Source organism: Callorhinus ursinus, unplaced genomic scaffold (genome assembly GCF_003265705.2).
Source record: "Callorhinus ursinus isolate GAN/ISIS: 27379988/994484 unplaced genomic scaffold, GSC_fseal_2.0 scaffold39, whole genome shotgun sequence".
NCBI lineage: Eukaryota > Metazoa > Chordata > Mammalia > Carnivora > Otariidae > Callorhinus > Callorhinus ursinus.
The window spans coordinates 20,861,044-20,881,910 of NW_027397101.1; the positions used below are offsets into that span (position 1 = coordinate 20,861,044).

The 20,867-nt window shown below is 42.4% G+C and overlaps 1 protein-coding gene across 1 annotated transcript in view; it reads left to right on the forward strand.

Moving 5' to 3' along the window:
• The window catches only part of ADAMTSL1 (ADAMTS like 1), a 407,202-nt gene extending 389,130 nt beyond the window's left edge, over window positions 1-18,072 (forward strand). The window contains exons 27-29 of the mRNA XM_073880850.1: window positions 13,257-13,366; window positions 14,124-14,344; window positions 15,548-18,072. Coding sequence (XP_073736951.1) covers window positions 13,257-13,366; window positions 14,124-14,344; window positions 15,548-15,654 — 438 coding nt within the window. The 3' untranslated portion in view covers window positions 15,655-18,072. The remainder of the gene's footprint in view (window positions 1-13,256; window positions 13,367-14,123; window positions 14,345-15,547) is intronic.
• The last annotated feature ends 2,795 nt before the right edge of the window (window positions 18,073-20,867 follow it).

Consider the following 20,867-nt stretch of genomic DNA (forward strand, 5'->3'; position numbering starts at 1 on the left):
CTCCTGTTGAGTTCGTAGGTGTTCAGAATGGTTTGATCCCTATCCAGGTGAATTCCTGAGACCAGACGAAATCCAGGTCTCCTACTCCCCCGCCATTCTTGTTCCGCTTCCCCCCCCCCGTTTTTGAATGGAATGTTCTGTATATCTGTTAAGGCCACCTGGCCTAATGTGTCATTCAAAGCCATTGTTTCCTTGTTGATTTTCAGTCTGGATGATCTATCCATTGAGGTAAGTGGAGTATTAAAGTCCCCTACTATTATTGTATTACTGTCGATTTCTCCCTTTGTCTTTTAATATTTGTTTTATATACTTTTATGCACCTATGTTGGGTGAATACATATTTACAATTGTCACATCTTGTTGGATTGATCCTTTTATCATTACATAATGCCCTTCTCTGTCTCTTGCTATACTTTTTGTTTTAAAGTCATTTTGTCTGATCTTTCTCCATTCCTTCACTTTCAGCCCATGTTTTTTGGTCTGAAGTGAGTCTCATGTAGGCAGCATATAGATAGGTTTTTTTTAATCCATTCAATCACACTATGTCTTTCTATTGGAACATTTAGTCCCCTTACACTTAATAACTGATAGGTATGTACTTATTGCCATTTTGGTTTTCTAGTTCTTTTCTGTTCCTTTCATCTTCTCCTGCTCTCTTTCCTTATAGTTTGATGGCATTCTTCAGTGTTATGCTTGGATTCCTTCCTCTTTGTTTTTTGTGTATACATGATAGGTTTTTAATTTGTAGTTACCATTGAATTCATATATAACATCCTAGGTGTATAGCAGTCTATATTAATTTGCTGCCGCTTAAATTCAAACACATCCTAAAGCCACTACATTTTTATTCCCCCTCCACATTTTATATCATATTTTACATCTTTTTATTTTGTGTATCCCTTGACTAATTTTTGTAGATAATTATGATTTTGCTACTTTTATGTTTTAACCTCCACACTGGCTTTGTAAGTAATTATCTACTACCTTTACTATATGTTCATTTTTACCAGTGAAGTTTTTTTCTAGTATGGCCCCTTCTTCCCACTTAAAAAATTCCCTTTAATGTTTCTTGTAAGGCTGATTTAGTGGTGATGAATGCTTTTAAATTTTGCCTGGAAAACTCTCTTTCTCGCCTTCAATTCTCAACAACCACCTTGCCAAGTAGTCTTTGTTGTGGATTTTTTTTCCTTTCAGCACTTTGAATATATCATGCCATGCTCTTTAGGCCTGCAAAGTTTCTGCTAAAAAAAATCAGCTGACAGCCTTATGAGATTTCCCTTGTATATAACAGTTTACTTTTCTCTTGATTTTTTTAAGATTCTTTATCTTTAATCTTTGCCATTTTAACTATTGCATGTCTTGATGTGAACCTCCTTAGATTCATCTTATTTGGTGATCTGCTTCCTAGGCTTAGATGTCTGTGAAGTTTTCTGTCCCCTCCTCCTTCTGGGATCCTGACTCAAAATTGCTCTTCAGCTTGGTTGCTTCCATTACCCCATCTTCCAGATCTCTGAACCATTCTTCTGCATCTTCTAATCTGTTGATTCTCTTTAGTGTATTTTTCATTTCAGTGCTTGGGTTTTTGTTTTGTTTTGTTGTTGTTGTTGTTGAAATTCTCACTGAGCTCATCTCTTTTCTCAAGTCTGGTATCTGTACCACCATTACTTTGAACTCATTTAGCTTTTCATCTGTGGTTTTGTCGTTTTGTTTTTTTTTTTTTCAAAGAATCAACTTGTTCTTTCATTTAGGGCATATTACTCATGTAAGTGGGGTGTTAAAGTCCCCTACTATTATTGTATTACTGTCAGTTTCTCCCTTTAGATCTGTTAATATTTGCTTTATATATTTAGGTACTCCTATGTTGGGTATATATTTACAAATGATATATCCTCTTGCTGGATTGACCTCTTTATCATTATGTAATGCCAATCTTTGTTCTAAAGTGTATTTTGTCTGCTCTAAGTATAGCTACCCCTGCTTTCTTTTGGTTTACATTTACAGGGATTATCTTTTCGAAACATCCCTTCACCTTCAGTGTGTGTCTTTTACTTCTGAAGTGAGGCTCTTATGGGCAGCATTTAGATAGGTCTTGGTTTTTTTATCCATTAAGTCACCCTACGTCTTTTAATTAGAGCATTTATAATTGATTTACACTTAACATAATTGGTATGTGTGTACTTACTGCTTTTTTATAGTTCCTATCTCTTCCTTTCTTCCTTTGTGGTTTGATGACGTTATTGATATGCTTAGATTTCTTTATCTTTTGTGTATCCACCATAGGCTTTTGCTTTGTGGTTACCATGAGGTGTACGTACAACAACATATCTATAACAATCTATTCTAAGTTGATATCAACTTGTCTGATTCCATTCTAAAGCTCTACCTTTTTACTCTCTCCCCATTTTGTTTCTGATGTGATATTTTACATCTTTTTATCTTGTGATCCCTTAACTAATTATTGCAGTTAGAGTTATTTTTACCACTTTTGTCTTTTATACTTCATACTAGGTTTATAAGTATTAATCCACTACCTTTTCTATATATTTATCTTTACCAGCGAGTTTTTACTTTCATGTTTTCTAGTTACTAATTAGTGCCCTTTGGTGTTAGTGTGAAGCTGACCCTTTGACATTTTTTGTTTATATTATGCATTCTTATGTAAATGTTTTTAAAATTGAACATCTTCTTGTGAGATTTCTTTTGCTACTGAAGATGTTTTTATTTTTTTAATTGAAATATAATTGACGTATGATATCCTCTTCTAACACTTGTTTTAAGGCTGGTTAATTGATGGTGAACTCCTTTAGCCTTTGCCTGTCTGAAAATCTTTCTCTCTCCCTCAATTCTAAATAATAACTTTGCCAGGTAGAGTATTCTTAGTTGGAAGTTTTCTTCTTTCAGCAGGTTGCAGGTGAGAAGACAATGACACAGTAAATTCAATGTTTTTGCTAAAAAAAAAAAAAATCTGATAGTCTTATCAGGGTTCCCTTGTATGTAACAGGTTGTTGGGGGTTTTTTTCTTACTACTTTTAATAGTGTCCTTATCTTTAAATTTTGACACATTATTTATAATGGGTCTCTTATAGATTCATCTTCTTTGGAATTCTTGGGGTTTCCTGGATCTGATCATCTGGTTCCTTCCCCAGGTTAGATTTCTTAAAATAAGTTTTCTTCTCCTTTTTCTCTCTGCTCCTTCTGCATCCTCTTTGAAGCAAATATTGGTCCATTTGCTGTTGTCCTGTAAACCATCTTCGGGCAGTTATTTCATTCTTTTTGCTATGATTGGATGAGTTCCACTGCCTATTTTTGAGATGACTGGTCCTTCTGCTTCAGAACCCCTCTATTATATTTATCAGCTTTAGTTACTGTGTTCTTCAGCTCTTTCACTTCTATTTGGTATTTTCTATCTCTTTTTGAAGTTTCTCATAGTGTTGATCTATCTTTATTCATCCATACTAGATTTCTAAAAGCTTTTTTAAAGAGTTGCAAGATTTGAAGTATTACAAGTTAGAGGGTACTGCTTGATCTCACAATCCTGTTGGTATTTTCCTATTGGTGATAGTGTTGGGATGTGCTTCAAGTTATGGATGCACTCCAAACCTCCACATTCCACTCTTGTGAGAATGAAAATGGTAATGGTTTCTGACAAGAAAATCCTTTTGGAATAGTGTCATGCAAATATATGTTCTTTCATGTGCCTACTTCTTTGAAGTCTATGGAAACCATGCTGATGTTAGTCTAAGCAGAACTAAGACCACTTTCTCAGCTCTAACAATCTGGCTTCATGTAGTAATAATTCAACTTTCTTTTTCACCTGTCTTGGGTGAGGAACATGTTCCATTCAAGCATGTGTGAAGGAATGAAACTGAAAGCAGCCCCAGAATGTTAGAAATACAAATGTGGCTGGAAAACAGGTGCCAGATCATGAGTAATCTAGTATGCTCTATGAGGAGTTTGGATTTTATTATGAATGCCACCTTGTTTGACTTTTAAAAGATTATATATTTAGCAGCATAGTATCGAAGTGACAAGAGTGGACAAAGAGAAATAATCTACTGGAGAAATGGTGCTGATAGAAATGAAGGCAATGGAGAGACCTCATAGATTCTATGAAAATTTGATTCACATGGCTTCAGTAGTGCTTGGATATCACAGATGAGGAAGAAGCTAAGAGGACACATTTATAAATGGACTGAACAACTAGGTAGGAAAACAGACATAAGGTGAATTGGGTAAGAAATTGTTTCAAACATGTTTAGTATTATTTGTGAAATATGCCATTAGATATTTTCATTCAGCAGTTGGATGAAGATCTGGCACTTAAAAGGGTAGTGTAACCTAAGAGGAGGGAAAGCATGAGATGCACAGGATAGAACCTTCGGGAACACTAATTGGCAGAAACAGGAGGGGAAAAAAGATAATCTAATGAGTAGAAAAAGAAAGTATATTCACGGAGAGTAACAAAGGAGTTTCCAGAAAGGAAGGAAGGATCGGGGTACCAACAACCAAGAAAAGGTAAACATTATCTGGTACCCAGGGGAACTTGAGTGACAGGCAGTTACTGGCAACTTGTGAAGGGCAGTTTCAGTATGTCAGTGGGCAATTAAGTCAAATCAGCGAGTAATTTCCAGTTGTGGTCAAAGAACATCAGCAAAATGACAGACAAACTAGGTAGCCCTGAGTTCCCTTTCTCCCATGGAAACATCAAAAAACAACCAGAAATTGGCTGAACCAACCCTATAGAGGTAAAAGCCTACAACAACAACGAAGCAAACACCCTTTAAGAAAGTAGGAAATTTGGGGGCATTTTCATTCATCCTTCCCCACCCTCTCCTCAGCATGGCACAGTCTCAGCCTAGAGGCAGCAGCAGTCCATTTCCCTCCCTCAGTCCACAGGGAGCACAGAAAACCCTATCTGCAATGTTCTAACCTATCAGGAAATCACCTAAAAGAATGGTCTCTGTCTCAACTAAGATCTCAAATGGGGGAAGCAGCCACTGCTTGTGAAAGCTGAAGGGGGGGGTGGGCTACAGACCGGCAGACACCTGGGGCAAGAGATTCCAGATAAAGACATAAAATAGACCCCCGAAGGCCCTGAGAACTTGGGGTGAGATGCCCTAGGAAATTAAGACGTTAGAAAGCAGACATATGTACAGGGAAATTGAGAAAACTACATGCAAGGCCCAGGCAAGACATATGCTCACAGAAAAGACCTGAGCATATCCTAAGCTTTCATTGCAGACTGATGCCTACGCTCAGAGCACACCCAGCTAATCAGTGAAGGAGTACCCAGGCACAGAGAGTATATATAAAAACTGGGAGAGATGTGTTTTTCAACTGTTATTTAGGGAAAAGTCACAAATATTGGGAAATTGGAAAATACGGGATGCAGAGAACAGTGCGCAGAGGAAAAAAAATATATAAATGCTTACATTAAAACAAAGACTTCAAAAAACAACCTAACTTCCAGCGTTAAGAGCAAACTAAAGCTGGTAAAAGAAAGGAAATAATAAAGTCAATAATATCTATAAATAAACAGAAAAATCAATGAAACCAGAAGTTGGTTCTTCCAGGCGATCTACAAAATGGCCAACTTTTAGCCACACTAAGAAAAAAAACCAGAAAACTCAAATTATTAAAATCTGAAATAAAAGTGGTAATACATCAATACCATGAACAATCGTACAACAAATTGAATAACTGAGATGTAATAGACTATTTCCTAGAAACACACAACCCATCAAGACCAGATTGTAAGGAAGTAAAAATACGCATAGACCTATAACTAATAGGGAGTTTCAATCAGTAGGAAAAGCCCTGGCCCAAATGTCCTCACTGGTGAATTCTACCTAATATTTAAAGAAGAATTTATGCCTAAATTTATTCCTCCTAAAAATTGAAAAGGAGGGAATACTAACACTCCCTAACTCATTCTGCGAGGGCAGGATTACTCTGATACCAAAGCCAGAGGAAGACAGTACAAGAAAACTAAAGACCAATATCCCTTTTAATTATTGATGCAGAAATTCATGTGGTGAAAAGATATGATTTTTTTTTAATTTATTAAGATTTGTGGCCTAGGATTAAAAAAAATGTGTATTCTGCTCTGGTTGGGTAGAGTTTTGTGTATAGGCCTCTTTAGGTCCAACTGGACTATAATCTTATTATTTATTGATCTTTTGTTTGTCCTATCCATTATTGAAAGTGGGGTATTTTAGTGTCCGATTATTACTGTAGAACTGTCTATTTCTGTCTTCAGATGTCAGTGTTTGATTCATGCGTTTTGGAGGTTTGGTGCTTATGCATATATGTTAATAGTTGTTATATCTTGGCCTTTTATCAATATATTTTCTTATTAGGATAGCTACCGCAGCTCTCTTTTGGTTACTATTTTGCATGGAATATCTTTTTCCATCCTTTTACTTTCAATGTCTCTTGTGGAGAGGTTAAAAAAAAAATCAAAACCTAAGCCTTTAAGCTAATATCTGCCTTTTAAGTGGGGAGTTTTTTTCCACTTTGGAATGTCTTATGGCTTCCTTCCCCGCTTCATTCTCTCCATTACTGCAGACTCCTCAACAAAATACTAGCAAATGAAATATAGTGGCACATTAAAGGATTACAAACCTTCAGGTAGGGTTTATAATATAAGGATGGTTCAACATATGATAATTAACCATGATAATATACCATATTAGCAGAATAAAAGGAAAAAAAAACACATTATCTCAACTGATGCAGAAAAAGTCTTTGATGAAATTCAAAATCCTTTTGTGATAAAAATTCAACAAACTAGTAATAAAAAGAAACTACTTCAAAATAATAAACACCATTGATGAAAAATCCACAGCTAAAAAAACCCCATAGCTATCATAGTCAGTAGTGAAGACTGAACACTTTCCCCTAAGATGAGGAAGACGACAAGAATGCAATGTTTACCACTTCCATTCACCATACAATTGGAAGTTCAGAGCAATTAGGCAAGAAAAAGAAAAGCCACCCAAATTAGAAAAGAAGTGAAAATGATCTCTGTTATAGATGACACAATCTCATATGTAAAAACCTTAAAAATCCCAATACCAACACCAGAATAAATCTCTTGGAGCTAATAAATTCAACAAAGTTGCAAGATACAAAAATCATTAGAAATCAGTTGCATATCTATATATGAATTATGAACAATCTGAAAAGGAAATTAAGAAAATCATACTATTCCTAGTGATGGGTATTAAAGAGGGCACGTACTGCACGGAGCACTGGGTGTTATATGCAAACAATGACTCATGGAACACTACATCAAAAACTACTGATGTATGGTGATTAACAAAAATAAAATTACATGGAAAAAAATCATACTATTCACCCATCAAAAAGAATGAAATGTTGCCACTTACAGCAACGTGGATGGAGCTACAGCATATTACGCTAAGCAAAATAATAAGAGAAAGACAAATACCACACGATTTCACTTGTATATGGAATTTAAGAAACAAAACAGGTGAACATTCAAGAGGGGGAACAAAAGAGAGAGAGGGAAACAAATCATGAGAGACTCAACTATAGAAAACAAACAGGGTTGATGGAGGGAGGTGGGTGGGGGACAGGGATAGATGGGTATTAAGGAGGGCACTTGTTAGGATGAGCACTGGGAGGTTATATGTCAGTGATGAACCACTGAACTCTACTCCTGAAACCAATACTGAACTGTATGTCAACTAGGTAGAATTTAAATTTTAAAAAATAAATTTGGCTCTAAAGTGCCAGAAACAAAAAAGAATATCATTCTACTTATAAACTGGACCAAGGAGGTGAAAGACTTGTACACTGAAAACCACAAAACATTACTAAGAGAAATTAAAGAAGACCAAAAAAAAAGACAAGACATCCTGTGTTCATGGATTAGAAAACTTATTAAGATGTCAGTACAGCTCCTTCTGAAACAAATAATGCAACATGTTAAGAAAAAAGAAAAAGAAGATAGCAGGAGGGGAAGAAGGAAGGGGAGTAAGTCGGAGGGGGAGACGAACCATGAGAGACGATGGACTCTGAGAAACAAACTGAGGGTTCTAGAGGGGAGGGGGGTGGGGGGATGGGTCAGCTGGTGATGGGTATTAAGGAGGGCACGTTCTGCATGGAGCACTGGGTGTTATACGCAAACAATGAATCATGGAACACTACATCAAGAACTAATGATGTAATGTATGGTGATTAACATAACAATAAAAAATTTTTTTAAAAAATGTCAGTACAGCTCAAATTGATCTAGAGATTCAAAATCCCAAGAACTTTTTGCAGCAATAAGAAAAATCCAACCTAAAATTCAGATGGAATATCAAGAGATCCTGAATATCCAAAAAAACCTTGAAAAAGAACAAAGTTGGAGGCTTCACATTTCCTCACATTTACATCACCATCAACAGTGCACAATGGTTCCAATTTTTCCACATTTCCACCAATGCTTAATTTTATTTTTAAAAATAATGAAGTCATATCTCATAGCAGTTTTAATCTGTATTTCCTTAATTGCTAGTGACGTTGAACATCCTTTCATGTGTGTATTGTCCATTTGTATGTCTTCTTTGGAGAAATTTTTATGCTAGGCTTTGTGTTTTGTTGAGTCGTAGTTTATTTAATAACAAAATTTATTATTTATTAGATATTTATATATAAAAGCTACAATAACCAAAACAGTGTAGTTCTGGCATATAATCCAAGGGAATGGAATAGAGAGCCCAGAAATAAACTTTTGTACATAGGATCATATAAAGTGTGCCAGGATCATTCAATGAGAAAAGAATAGCCTTTCAACAAATGGTGCTGGGAAAAGTGGATAGCCACATGCTAGAGAATGAAGCTGGATCCTTATTTTAACTATATACAAAAATTAACTCAAAATGGATCAAAGACTTAAATGTAAGGGTTAAAAGTATAAGCTCTTAGAAGAAACATAGGGAAGCAGCTTCATCATACTGGACTGGCAATGATTTTTTGGATAGGACACTAAAAGGACAGTTAAAGAAAAATTAGATAAACTGGATGTCATCAAAATTGAAAGCTTTTCTTCATCAAAGGACACCAAAGTGAGGAGACAACCCACAGAATGTGAGGAAATACTTGCAAATCATAAATCTGATAAAGGATTGATATCCAAAATATCAATACAACTCAACAAAACACAAAGCCTAGAATAAAAATTTCTCCAAAGACATACAAATGGACAAGACACACATGAAAAGATGTTCAACATCACTAGCAATTAAGGAAATGCAAATTAAAACTACTATGAGATACCACTTCATTATTTTTAAAAATAAAATTAAACATCGGTGGAAATGTGGAAAAACTGGAACCATTGTGCACTGTTGATGGTGACGTAAAATGGTACAGCTACTGTGGAAACCAGTATAGCAGTTTTTCAAAATACTGAACATAGAATTACCATATGATCCAGCAATTCCACTTCTGGATGTACAGTCAAAACAACAGAAAGCAAGGATTTGAACAAATATATGTACACTAATGTTCACAGTAGCATCACAATGGCCTAAAGGTGCAAACAACCAAATGTCCATTAACAGATGGATAAACAGAATGTAGTATATACTTACAATAGAGTATTATCCAGCCTTCAGAAGGAATGAAATTCTATACATGCTACAATATAAATGAACCTTGAAAACATTAACTGAAAGAAGTCAGGCACAAGAAAATTACAGGCCAGTGTCCCTGCTGAACATAGATACAAAGATCAACAAAATTTTCACTAGCCAAATTCAAAAATATATTAAAAGAATCATACACCAGGAGCAAATGAAGTTTACCTCAGATGCAAGGATAGTTCAACATCCACAAATCAATCAATGTGGTACACCACATCAACAAAATGAAGGCTAAAAATCATATCTCAATAGATCCAGAAAAAGCATCTGACAAAATTCAATACCCATTCATGACAAAAACTCTTAACAAAGTGGGTATAAAGGGGACTGTACCTCAGCATAATAAAGGCCATATATGACAAGTCCACAGCTAACATCATCCTCAGCGGTACAAAGCTGAAAGCCTTTCTTCTAAGATCAGAAATGAGAGAAGGATGCCCACTCTCCCCATCTTTATTTTACATAGTATAAGAAGTCCTAGCTAGAGCAATTAGATAAGAAATAAAAGGCATCCAAATTTAAAAAGTAAGAACAAAAATGATATGCTATTATGTATGGAAAGCCCTAAGGACTCTATCAAAAAGCTATAATAAGCAAATTCAGTAAGTTGCAGGATACAACATCAATATACAAAAATCACCAATCAGAAAGAGAAATGAAGAAAACAATCCCATTTACAATTGCATCAAAATGAAAAATATACCTAGGAATAAATTTAACCAAGGAGGTGATTATTGAAAACCAGAAGATATTTATGAAAGAACTGAAGATGACACAAATATATGGAAAGATATTCTGTGCTTATGGATTGGAAGGATGAATATTGATAGAAGGTCCATGTTGCCCAAAGCAATATACAGATTAAATGCAATCCCGATCAAAATTCAAATGGCATTTTTCACAGAACTAGAACAAATAATCCTAAAATTTATATGGAACTACAAAACAAAACAAATAGCCAAAGCAATCTTGAGAAAGAAGAACAAAGCGGGAGGCCTCATGCTCCCTAATTCCAAACTCTATTAAAAAGCTACAGTAATCAACGGGGAGCCTGGGTGGCTCAGTCGGTTAAGCACCTGGCTGCCTTCTGCTCAAGTCATGATCCCAGAGTCCCGGGATCAAGCCCCACATTGGGCTCCCTGCTCAGTGGGGAGTCTGCTTCTCCTTCTGACCCTCCCCCCCCTTATACTCTCTCTCTCTCAAATAAATGAATAGAAAGGTACAGTAATCAAAACAGTAAGGTATTGGCATAAAGACAGACATTGATCAATTGAACAAATAGAAACCCAGAATTAAACTCATGTATATATGGTCAATTAGTTTACTACAAAGAAGCCAAGAATATATGGTGAGGGAAGGACAGTCTGTTTAATAAATGAGGTTGGGAAAACTAGACAGCCACATACAAAAGAATGAAAATTAACCACGATCTTACACCATACACAAAAATGAACTCAAATGCATTAAAGACTTGAAAAATCTGAAACCATAAAACTCTTATAAAACATAGGCAGGTGCACCTGGGTGGCGCAGTCGGTTAAGCATCCGACTCTCGATTTCGGCTCAGGTCATGACTTCAGTATCATGAGATCAAACCCTATGTTGGGCTCCACACTGAGCATGGCGCCTACTTGAGACTCTCTCTCTCTCCCGCTGCCCCTCCCCCCATTCATGCTCTTTCTCTCTCAAAAAAAAAAAAAAAAAGTAGGTAGCAAGTCCTTCGATACAGGCATTGCCAGTTTTTTTTTTAATCTGACACCAAAAGCAAAGGCTACAAAAGCAAAAATAAGCAATACAACATCATACTAAAAAGCTTCTATACAGCAAAGGAAATCATCAACAACATGAAAAGACAAGCTACTAAATGGGAGAAAATATTTGCTAATCATAAATCTCATAAGGGGCTACTTTCCAAAATATATAAAGAGGGGAGCCTGGGTGGCTCTGTTGGTTAAGCAACTACCTTCGGCTCAGGTCATGATCCAGGAGTTGCAGGATCCAGTCCTGCATCAGGCTCCCAGTTCAGCAGGGAGTCTGCTTTTCCCTCTGACCCTCTCCCCTCTCATGCTCTCTCTCACTCTCTCTCAAATAAAATCTTTAAGATATATATATATATAAAGAACTCATGCAACTCAGTAACCAAAAGAAAAAATCTAATTTTTAAAACATACAGAAGATCTGAATAGACCTTCCTCCCAAAATATATATAGATGGCCAACAGGTACATGAAAATATATCTTAGTACATAATTACTAATTATCAGGAAAATGCAAATCAAAACCACAATGAGATATTACTTCACACCTGTTAAAATGATTATCAAAAAGACAAATAACAACTGTTGGCAAGGATATGGAGAAAAGAGAACCCTTGTACACTATTGGTGGAAATATGAATTGATGCAGCCACTGTGGAAAACAGGAGGGATGTTTCTCAAAAAATGGAAAATAGAACCATAATATGAACAAGCAATTCCACTTTGGGGTAGAATTTATCCAAAGAAAACAAAAACACTAACTCAAAAAGACATATGTACCCCCATATTCATTGTATTATTTATAATAAACAAGATATGCACACATTCTGGAAGGGGAGTAAGTCGGAGGGGGAGACGAACCATGAGAGACGAAGGACTCTGAAAAACAAACTGAGGGTTCTAGAGGGGAGGGGGTGGGGTGATGGGTTAGCCTGGTGATGGGTATTAAAGAAAGGAGGGCACGTTCTGCGTGGAGCACTGGGTGTTATGCACAAACAATGAATCATGGAACACTACATCAAAAACTAATGATGTAATGTATTTTAACATATTAATAAAAAATCTTAAAAATAAATTAAAAAAATAGCTCCCCTGTGGACCCTTGGAGTCCAAAGATCCCCAAGAGCTTTTTTTCGAAAGTGACCTCTAAGGGATGTCTGTCCGCTTACTCTACTCAAGTAGCAAATGCTGGCTAAGGGCTGGCTGGCTCAGGGACACTGTTGTTGGGATGAGGTATTTGCTGTGATAGTCTGGCTCTGGCAACTCAGGGAGAGGCTTAACCATCTCTATGAGCACCTAGCAGGAGAATCTGAGCAGAGACTAACTATACATACCTAAGTCTACTTCTGTTCAGCCGCGCTGGGTCTAACCTGGAAACACTGAAGCCAAAGAAAGGAAAGAAATGATGGACTTGTTAACTTGAATGAATTTAGCAAGAAAACAACAAACCCAATTGCCCTGTGGACTGAAGGGGCACTTAGAGGTCTTCTGCTCTAAAGCTTACCACACCACATTCTTAGCGCATTCTGCCACGAGCCCTTTGATACGGTTCATCTGGGGAGGGAGTGCACATTTCTCTGACCGGCTCTACACGACCATTAGCCGTTTGCTAACAGAATGCTGATAGACCACAGGAAAGCTAACCATTCCGCCATGGCACAAAGAGAAGAAAATGTGCCAGTGAATGTCCTTTAGTGGATGCAAGGAGGGGCAAGATGAATGATCGGAAGGCATCAGACAAAATGCTCAGAAGAATTCTGTGTCCCGTGCAGCCTGAGCATTGCAGCGCCCCCACCCCCTTAACTTGGCTAACATTATACGTGTCACTTTTATCTGCTTCCCAGTGCAACGGGCCCTGCATCGGTCCTCACCTAGCCGTGCAACACAGACAAGTGTTCTGCCAAACACAGGACGGCATCACTTTACCATCAGAGCAGTGCAGTGCCCTTCCCAGGTAAGAGAAAGCCGTGGACCTCCTTTCCCCAGGCCCTATGTCAATAGCACGGAAAGAGAGTGTTGAGCGGATGTTTATCTTCCAACATCCCACAATCCTTGTGGTCAGATGCCCTTCCCTTTCACCTCGTTCTCCCCAGACATAGATGGCCCCGTGGTGGCCTTGCACTTACTGCATGGGCCAGGCTGGGCTTTCCTCTTTTGGAGATAAAGATTACAGAGGGTGCTGTTCTGAGGGTGGCCTGATACCGCAGGGGATCTGCACTCGCACCAAGGTGGGCAGGACGTGAGGTCCACGCGGCGGCCGCCAGACCTCAAGGACTCCAGCAGCCCCTCACCTTTGTTGGCCCTCCGATAGAAGTTACACTAAAATAAGGGCGCTGATCCCTGGGTCTAAACCTATCATTCCTATCCAGTCCCCATTCCTGGTCCTACTGGCCTGTGGATGTCTCCTTGGGGTGAGAGCTTACCATCCGCCCCAGGCCCTGCCCCTACCAGCCCCCATCCTGCAGAGACCGCATTCTTGGCTCATGCAGTGATACAGACTTTGTAGAGCTGAGCACCCAGGGGCCCAGTGAGAGCCTTCTGAGATCCTACAGCCCCTCGCTAACTGAACAGAGATCAGAACCCACCTCTGGTAGCACAAGAGACTTGAAGAGTTGCCTAGCCTTCTTGGGCTTGCAACACGGTTTTCACATCTGATCCCTGATCCCAGCCCCGCGGCGGCAGACCCTAACCCCGTCCCCCTCCTCCTGCAGGCCCGTGAGCACCCAGAACTGCTGGTCAGAAGCCTGCGGTGTACACTGGAGGGTCAGCCTGTGGAGCCTGTGCACGGCAACATGCGGCAACTACGGCTTCCAGGCCCGGCGCGTGGAGTGTGTGCACGCCCGCACCAACAAGGCCGTGCCCGAACACCTGTGCTCCTGGGGGCCCCGGCCCGCCAACTGGCAGCGCTGCAACATCACCCCATGTGAAAACAGTACGTTCCAACCCCAAAGAGCCTTCTGCCAGGTCCCCATAGGCCATCAGGGGCAGGCCAGGGCAGGCCCTGGGCCCAAACCTGAGCCTAGGGCACTGGATCAGGTTTCCCAAGAATGGTGAGCGCGGGTCAGAGTTGGGTGTTTTCAGAGGGGCACCTGCAAGCAAGCCAAGACGTGTGCAAGGAGGTGTATACTCATGTCCAGGCCCCCAAGGATGGCTGAGTGTGCCCTGAGGCACTGAGCAAAGCCAGGTGCTGTTGGCCCAGTGCTAAATGAAATCAGCCTCCAGCTCACCTGCAGTAGCTTGGCTGGGACCCAGAGAGGACAACCAGACAATGCCTCCCAGGGGCCAGGCCACTAGACAGAAAGTACTGCCCACACGAGACGAGCATGCCGAGCGCCTCCTGCCCAGCTGGCCCTGCACCCATCATGGCTCTGCCTCTCACAGAACAAGGAGCTGCCGCCCCAGGGGCGCCCACCGAAATTGTGCAGGAGCCCATGCCCTCGAGATCTGATCCTCCTTCACTCTCCCCTCCCTCGAGTCTAGATCCTCCTCCACCTGACATTGGCATTTGTATCCCGGTTGGGTATTTTTTCTTCCTCTGGACCCAAAACAAATTGGAGGGGGGACGAAGACAAAGTCCGAGGCAAAGGATAAGAAATGTTAAAACATTGCCATGCGGTTTCCCCCCAAACGGGGCCTCTCTAAGCATCGGATTGCTAAGGCTGAGACAGATGCCTGTGGGCACACTGTCCCCTTGCTTATACACCGGGGAGAGGGGATCTTTGTTCTGTGGGTGATGCCGGCCCATCTGTGTGTCAAGAGCTCACCACCATCCGTACTAATATTCAATCAAAGTAGTTCAGACTTACAGTGTTAATCACAGATGTCCACCACCCAAATCAGCACCAGTATTGGAGGACCGTCTCGTTTGTGCCAGTGCTGAGCTAGCATGCCACAGTGCTCGGGCCAGGCCCGGTCAGGGGAAGGAGGAGAGAGGAAAACAGAGCAGGTCCCGTCACCCAGCCAGCCACGGGAACCCCAGGGGCAGCCTGGGAGGCACGGGGCACAGTTCCACCAGAGTGGACAGCAGCGGCCCCTCCAGCCCCGGAGCCCAATGCCCCAGGCAGACCCCAGCAAGCACCCCGTGGCCACAGCCCTTGGGCTCTGTTTCACGTCTCTCTTCTGTCCCCTTTCCCAGTGGAGTGCAGAGATACCACCAGGTACTGCGAGAAGGTGAAACAGCTGAAACTCTGCCAACTCAGCCCGTTCCAATCTCGCTGCTGTGGGACTTGTGGCAAAGCGTGAAGGCGGGGCCCAGGGAGGAACTGCACCCTGGCCACACAGAGGACTCACGCCCCCACCTGGGACAGAACTTAAGCTTTCTTGGTTTATTTATTTATTGCCCTCTCCCTGCCCCCCCACCACACACGCCCTCGTCCGACCTCCTCCCCCCACCCCAGACGTGAGGACCTCAGCATGCCCTCTCTCAGTTAGCTGGAGGACAGGAATGTCAGGGAAAGACAAGGAAAGGGGTCTAAAGGAGGTTGCAGAGCAGATGCCTTCCCCAGCCCGGGTCCCAGACAGACCAAGCAAGAGGCCAGCACAGCTCCTGGGGACAGCAGGGAGTCAGGGCCAAGAGCGGACGAGAGACAGGCAGGTAGGGTGACAGCGCTTGGAAAGCCTTGATGCAGACTTCGGACAACCAACTGTGTCTTCCCTGGCAGCACGCTGTCGACCCAGGAGTGTACTGCTGCTTTGTGTCCTCCCCCCTCCCCCCCCCCCGACCTCCGCCTGAGGGGAGGACACCATCGTGAGCAGAACCCAGGCCACAACTCTGTGCTTCGGGTGCGGAGCTGTGAGAACTCAAAGCACCCATACAGAGCAGTCAGGAGGAGACCATCCAGGTGGGCCTACAGCACACTTGAGGCAGAACTTCTACAAAGTCGGGGGGAAGGGTACGGAAGCAAAAAGAAGCCTGTGCACAGCCCTCAGCAGGGAAGCGCAGGTAGATGAAGAGGAGCGAGCAGGCCCGAGGCTCCGGGAAGGGACACTCCAAATTCTGCTGCCCTCCTAGAGGGCACAGGCCCTGGGGGCCCATGCTGCGGGGTAGAAGACATACCCTCCCCTTGGGGTTGGGGGTGGGGGGAGTCTGCATTCCCCATGCCGTCTCGGTGAACGTTCTGCCTGTACACCCCTAGCAAAGCTAGTGAGACATCGGCCACCCCTGGCATCTCTCCCTAAGTCACGAGCTCTGCACCACCCCCACCCCAACCCAGGATTAACTGCTGATGGGGACCAGGGGCATTTGGAGCGTGAATAGCCTGGGCTTTCTGCCTCGATGGCCGATGCTGCTCCACTTAAGGGCCAGGGATTGGGGTCAGTGTGCCAGAGAGGATCCATCAGGTCCCAGGAGCCACTTCCGGAGCTGGCCAGACAAAGGGACAAGGGGCCCGACACCGGCTTGTGCGGGCCATTCCAGGGGCACAAGAGCTGCCCTCCTGTTCGCACAGCAACTTAGGGCAGGGTGGCGGGGTGCGGTGGCGAAGCTGTAGCGTAACGACAGCTTGCAGGAGGGTCCTCAAAGGCTTTTCAACCCGTTCCCCCCACACAATGAAATACTACGAACCTTACGAGAATGAATACCACCCGTTTTAGGAATTCGGTGAGCAAGGCAGCACACGCCCTTCCAGAAGTGCCCGTCAGCTACAGTAAAATGGCCAGGGCCCTGTCTAGTGGCAGACCTGAAACTCTGGGACTATCTGGCAAATTGCTCTTTCAGCAGAGGGGCTTTGGGTGAGTGGTTTTGGCCACCTCCCCCCTGTTGGCCACCGTCACTCACCCCTTGGATCAACTGCCCGCCCCCCCCCCACCTCCCACACACGGACTCACAAAATGCCACTCAGCCCCAGGGCCACCCCTGATACCCGGGCGCCTGGAACTCAGAGATGGGGCAGGGGAGGGGGGAGACACTGTTAAGCTGTGTCTCCCCCGGGGAGCTATGAACAGTTAAGGTGGGTCTCTTTCTTCCTCAGCACAATAGGCTCTAAGAAATCACGTTACTAAAAATCAGTGTCATGTTTATTTAAAATAAAAGAGAATGTTTTCTATGTATATCTTTTGTGAATATTTATTAGGATTTCTTGTATAATAAAAAAGTGCAATATTAATAATTGTACATTGTCATCGGAAAACAAAATATTTGGGGGACTTTTGATTAACTTCCTGCGGTTGTGTTCCTGTAACTACTCAGTGGTAATTATTGTATTGTTCCTATTTTTAATAGAACCTGATGTTTAACTCCAGATCCATTCACTGTGTACAGAATACGTTGTAAAGCTAACATGGGATGACAGGGCAGTAAGAGGCAATAGTTATGCATGGAATGAAGAAGACCGATTCCGTACTACGAACTAACGTGGTTGGTTATTTCTAGTTCAATAGCTATGGAAAACCAGTGGCCAATATTTATGTTTCCTAAATAGCAGGTGTCCTCCCACTCTGCCTCGTGTCAGGCTGCAGCAGTTGGAGTGGGTTTCAGAGCGAGCCTGGAGGACCTAGGTTTGGGGTAAGAGGTAGCATGCTCCTTGCATGAAATGAATGTACATTTACTGTTTGTTCTGTGAATCGTGACTCAACAGCAGCACAAGATGATTAGAGCGGCTAAATAATGTGGAAGGAGGCACTTCCTCCTCTAAAACACAAAACTGTATTTATATTTTTTGTACAGATAATACAGCTTATTTATTTTAAAACTGGTCGTCCGAGTCTCTGTGAAGCCCAGCCTTCCCGTCTTGTTCCGCGCAAGGGGGTGAGGGTGGTTCCCAGCCACTCACATGTGCTCAGCTGACATGGAAGAATTGCACTTTTCTGCTCTGCCTGGGAAGCTGGGGACCCGTGCCTGAAGGGCCAGCTCTGTAAATCGACCCAAAGGAGCTCTGTCTGTGGACGTGCACATACTCAGGCTTAGGACTGCCCTTGACAATCATCTCATTTACAGCCCTGCATGGTGGGAAGATGGGAGCCACAGGACCTTCAGAAAGAAGACTCGGCGTCTCTGGGGGCAGATGCAGACTTGGGTGCAGAGGTACCCTCCCTCCAGGCCGGGCTCCCTGCCAACAGGGGCATGCACAATATAAAGTAGCTGTGAGCTGAAATTTTGGATGAACACCATTAGTAGGAGCTCATATTTATAGATCATTACTACATGTCATCCTCACATGAGCCCTAGGATTATCGCCATTTGGATATGGGTAGACAGAGGCCCAGAGAAGCCCAGGGTCAACCAGCCTGTGGAACAGGGATCAAACTCCTAGAAGCCCGGCTTTTTAGCCAGAGCCTTTTTTTCACCCACTCTGCTGGCTCCAGCTCCCATGCATAGGAGCGGACCACGCCTGGCCACCTTCATGGGCACCATTGTTCCCTACTGCTTGAGGACAATGGGACATTTTACTGGAGTTGTCACTTTCTCATCCCCTGCAGTCAATTCTGATGGCATTCCAGGGCCCCAAGTTCCTGGTTTTTTAAAGCATTTTAATAGAAATAAGGCTACGGTAAGAAGTGCAGAAAAAAAGCGTATTGTGGAGTTTTTTGTTTGTTTGTTTGCTTTTTTAATCAACTGGCTCCAGTGGAAGGGCGGCAGGTCCCCAGCCCTAGAGGATGTCCACACAAAGACCTTGGTAGGAGGCGCCTGAGAGGACCCCCAGCCTCAAAGCCCAACTCCAGTCTGTCTTCCAGCAACTCGTGAGCACATCACAGTCTATTGAGCAGTGTAAAAATCAACCAGAAAGCTCTTCCTGAAGTTCCAATTATTTTCTAAGGAGTTTTAGGTTTTGCTTTAAAGAAAAAGCCAATGCTAGAACTATAAATACTCACATACCAACAACCAAATAATATCCTACAGAGACCCCAGGGAGGATGAGGGAGCGCGGGCCAGAATGAGTCAGAGATGCCAGAGCAAAAACCCAGGAAGTTTCAAATGGTGGGAAGGGCTCAAACAGGGCATACGGAAAATTTTGCAGCCAAAGTCAGAGAGCTCAGCAGGGAGAAAAGAGAGACTCCTAGAAGGATGCCACCAACCACAGTGTAAAAGTTTGGACTCTTAACCATAGGCCAGTCCCAGCATTGGAACTCCTCATACCAGAGTCCCCTGCTTGGCCTCTGGAGTTTCCAGGCCTTTGACAAGGTGAGCCCAGGAAATCTGGGGCTCATCCAGACCAGAATGATCAATAATCACCAAAGCTCATCTATGCCTCGGTTTCCTCACCTTTAAAAAGAGGCTACCTCACAGGATAGGGTTTTTGTAAGAACACTAGTTAATTCACAGCGAGGAAATCTGTGATTGCCTGGCACACCACTGAAGTATCCGTGGATGTTAACCATTCCTACCACCCAAGCTACCTTGAAGAAGGGGGATGAGGGGCAGAGCTTGACGACATTTGTGCTCTTTCATAGTCCCATCGTCAGCTTTGAAAGACTATCCCCATGTTTCCATTTTTTACTAGGAAGGACATCAGTCATTCCAGCACAGTTCAATACTACACAATAGCATCCATAAGAGTGGCCTTAGTGAACCGAAATCTATATTTTGGAAAACAACAGAACAGCCCAGGTAACCAACTCAAAGACTCATCAAAATATTCACACGCCTTCAGAAACACTTCCCAGAACAGATGTTGTCCTGTATTCGCAAGGTACAGTCTGGTTTCAATTCAAAATACCCAGATGTACAAGTAGCTGCCGTTTCCTTTGATTTACTAAAAATAACAGAGAAATGTTCATTCAAGAGCAAACATACATGTAATGTAGGAGCTAAAATTAAGTGTATCTCACTTACCGAGCGGCAGACTTCCTCACCTCACCTCCTCCTGCCAATAAATCCAAAGAAAACAATCCGATTTTATTAATGGTTCTCAGGTAAAGTGACACAAGTTAGAGCTCAATAATCTATTTGTGGGCCTCCCCAAAACAGGTAAATTCATCCACAAAGGGTAAGGGAATTGTGGGGTGAAGAGAAGGGTGAAGCTCTTGGAAATAACCCAACGAAAGCTGACCTGTTGGGTGAATTACCCAAGGAAGGATAAATTAGGAAACAAAATAAGGTGATATCCCCTTGGTTTTGTCTCTCTGTCCCTCATTTTGTTCAGTGAGCCAGCCACGACTTAAAAGATTTCAGGATTCAGACTCAGAATACACTTGACTGTGAGTTAAATAAGGGAAGGTTATCTACCCGTGTCACATACTGCCAAGGAGGAAAGTACTGGTGTGGACACAAGCTTTCATCAGTACAGAGTTGAATGCCCAATGAATCTACCCATTCTGTAAGACTAAGATAAACCAAATTATCGTCTGTCCCTGCCCACCCGTGCTGTCCACTGGGAGATGCTTTTAGAAGTCAAATTTGGATGAGCCGATCAGAGATTATTATCTTTGGTTGAACCTCAGCTTCTTATTCATAGCACCCCAAGGTTTTCCACTCGTGGTTGCTACCTCTAACCAGGGAGGCAGAGACGGTACTCAAG